Here is a 1,667-nt window from a genome sequence, read left to right on the forward strand (position 1 = left end):
AGAAACGTAAAGTGTCCATAACGAGTTCGAAAAGCAGTCTTAGAGACATCTTGCTCCCTGATTCTAAGTTCATGATATCCGGATTGTAGATTAATCTTCAAGAAAATCACAGCTCCTTGCAATTGATCTAATAGATCATCTATCCTTGGCAAGTGATATTTATTCTTAACAGTCACTTTATTCAAATCCCTATAATTGATGCACATTCGAAGAGTCTCATCCTTCTTCTTAACAAACAAGACCGGTGCTCCCCATGGTGATGAGCTATATCGAATAAAACCCTTTGCTAGAAGCTCTTCAATCTGCACTTTGAGCTCTTTTAATTCTGCTAGGGCCATCCGAGGGTGCCTTCTATATTGGAGCTGTGGCCGATTCAAGCTCAATTACAAATTCTGTCTCTCGTTCTGGAGGTAATCCGGGTAGTTCATCGGCGAAATCCTTAGGAAAATCCTCAATCATAGGGATTCCTTGGATTCCTTCAAGTCCTTCCTTTATGTCCCTTATCATTACTAGATTGACTTCATCCCCGATCACCAAACTCTTCTTAACTTGTTCAGCCATTACTGTAAACAGATCAAGCCGACCAAATTCACCCATATAGCAAATCCTTTCGCATGCAGGTAAGTTAAACACTACCTCGCACCTCTGACAGTCTTTCTCGGCATAATGCTTAGGCAGTCAGTCCATCATGTGAAAAATAATCAAATCTGTGGTCAAGACCAAGTTTGTGATCTCCAACGGACAATTCGCAACTATACTCGTACAACCGATTACCTTCCCGTCGGGAATAGCCACTAAAACCTTTCGAGACATTAGCTCAACCTTGAGCTCACATCGTCGTACACATCTATTAGAGATAAAAGACCTCGACGCTCCAGAATGAAACAAAGCACATACCACGTATTGCTTCAGTCTAACTTTACCTAAAGAGATAACTATGATTACTCAAGATTTCCCAAACACAAGCTATCTATAATTAAGGCAAAGTTGAACATGTTACCAGTAATCACTCCTGCGTTTGCCGTCTCATCAGCTTCTAGGTCTGCTTCTCCTGGCGTAATAGCATAAACCTTGGCCTTTGCTGCAGTCTTGGGTTTAGCGTTTGGCGTCGACACTCCTCCAGTTGTAATCTGTGAACAATCCTGGATGATATGGCTGGTTTGACCACATCTAAAACACGCTCCTGAGGCCCTTCGACATTCTCCACTGTGCCTCTTCCCGCATTGGCGACAAGGTGGTGGAGTAATGGGTGCTGCCTTCCCAACAACCATGCCCTTTCCTTTGCTTGGGGTTACCGGGGCCTTTCGCTTCCCCATATTACTTCCTGACGAGTAAGGAAATCCCCTTTTCCTATCTGCTTGAACCTTTGATATTAGTCTTCGTTGCTCTGCCTCTGCTATCGAAGTCACATTAACTAATCTTGGAAATTTCCCATCTGTAGACATGCTACTTGGTTTCGAATGCGAGGTTACAAGCCGTCCAGGAACTTCCTTGCTTGCATCATCTCGGTACTAATCAGATGAGGTGCGAACCTCCCCATTTCCATAAAACGAGCGGCATATTGATCAACCGTCATATTCCCTTGAGTTAAACTTGCAAATTCCAAAGACGGTTGTCAAACTCCGTCTTGAATCGTTTCCAAGTGAGTGCGGTCAGACTTCCCAGTT

At 43.6% G+C, this 1,667-nt stretch overlaps 1 protein-coding gene across 1 annotated transcript; it reads right to left on the reverse strand.

Annotated features, from left to right (window-relative positions):
- Positions 1-351: 351 nt before the first annotated feature.
- On the reverse strand, positions 352-1,445 carry LOC121235418. Its single transcript, XM_041131761.1, has 3 exons — positions 1,001-1,445; positions 775-923; positions 352-669 (listed from the first exon to the last, which is right to left on the reverse strand). Exons 1-3 carry the CDS (start codon positions 1,443-1,445, stop codon positions 352-354), a joined length of 912 nt encoding a protein of 303 aa, XP_040987695.1.
- Positions 1,446-1,667: the final 222 nt, after the last annotated feature.

This window comes from Juglans microcarpa x Juglans regia, chromosome 6D, assembly GCF_004785595.1.
Source record: "Juglans microcarpa x Juglans regia isolate MS1-56 chromosome 6D, Jm3101_v1.0, whole genome shotgun sequence".
Taxonomy (NCBI): Eukaryota; Viridiplantae; Streptophyta; class Magnoliopsida; order Fagales; family Juglandaceae; genus Juglans; species Juglans microcarpa x Juglans regia.

Excerpts from the sequence above, each read along its gene's own strand:
- LOC121235418 (XM_041131761.1), bottom strand. The coding sequence starts at position 1,445 with ATGTCTACAGATGGGAAATTTCCAAGATTAGTTAATGTGACTTCGATA. Across the intron at positions 924-1,000 it reads AAACGCAGGAGTGATTACTG|GTAAAGTTAGACTGAAGCAA; the intron begins GTAACATGTTCA and ends TTATCTCTTTAG. Across the intron at positions 670-774 it reads TGGCTATTCCCGACGGGAAG|CATTATGCCGAGAAAGACTG; the intron begins GTAATCGGTTGT and ends TGACTGCCTAAG.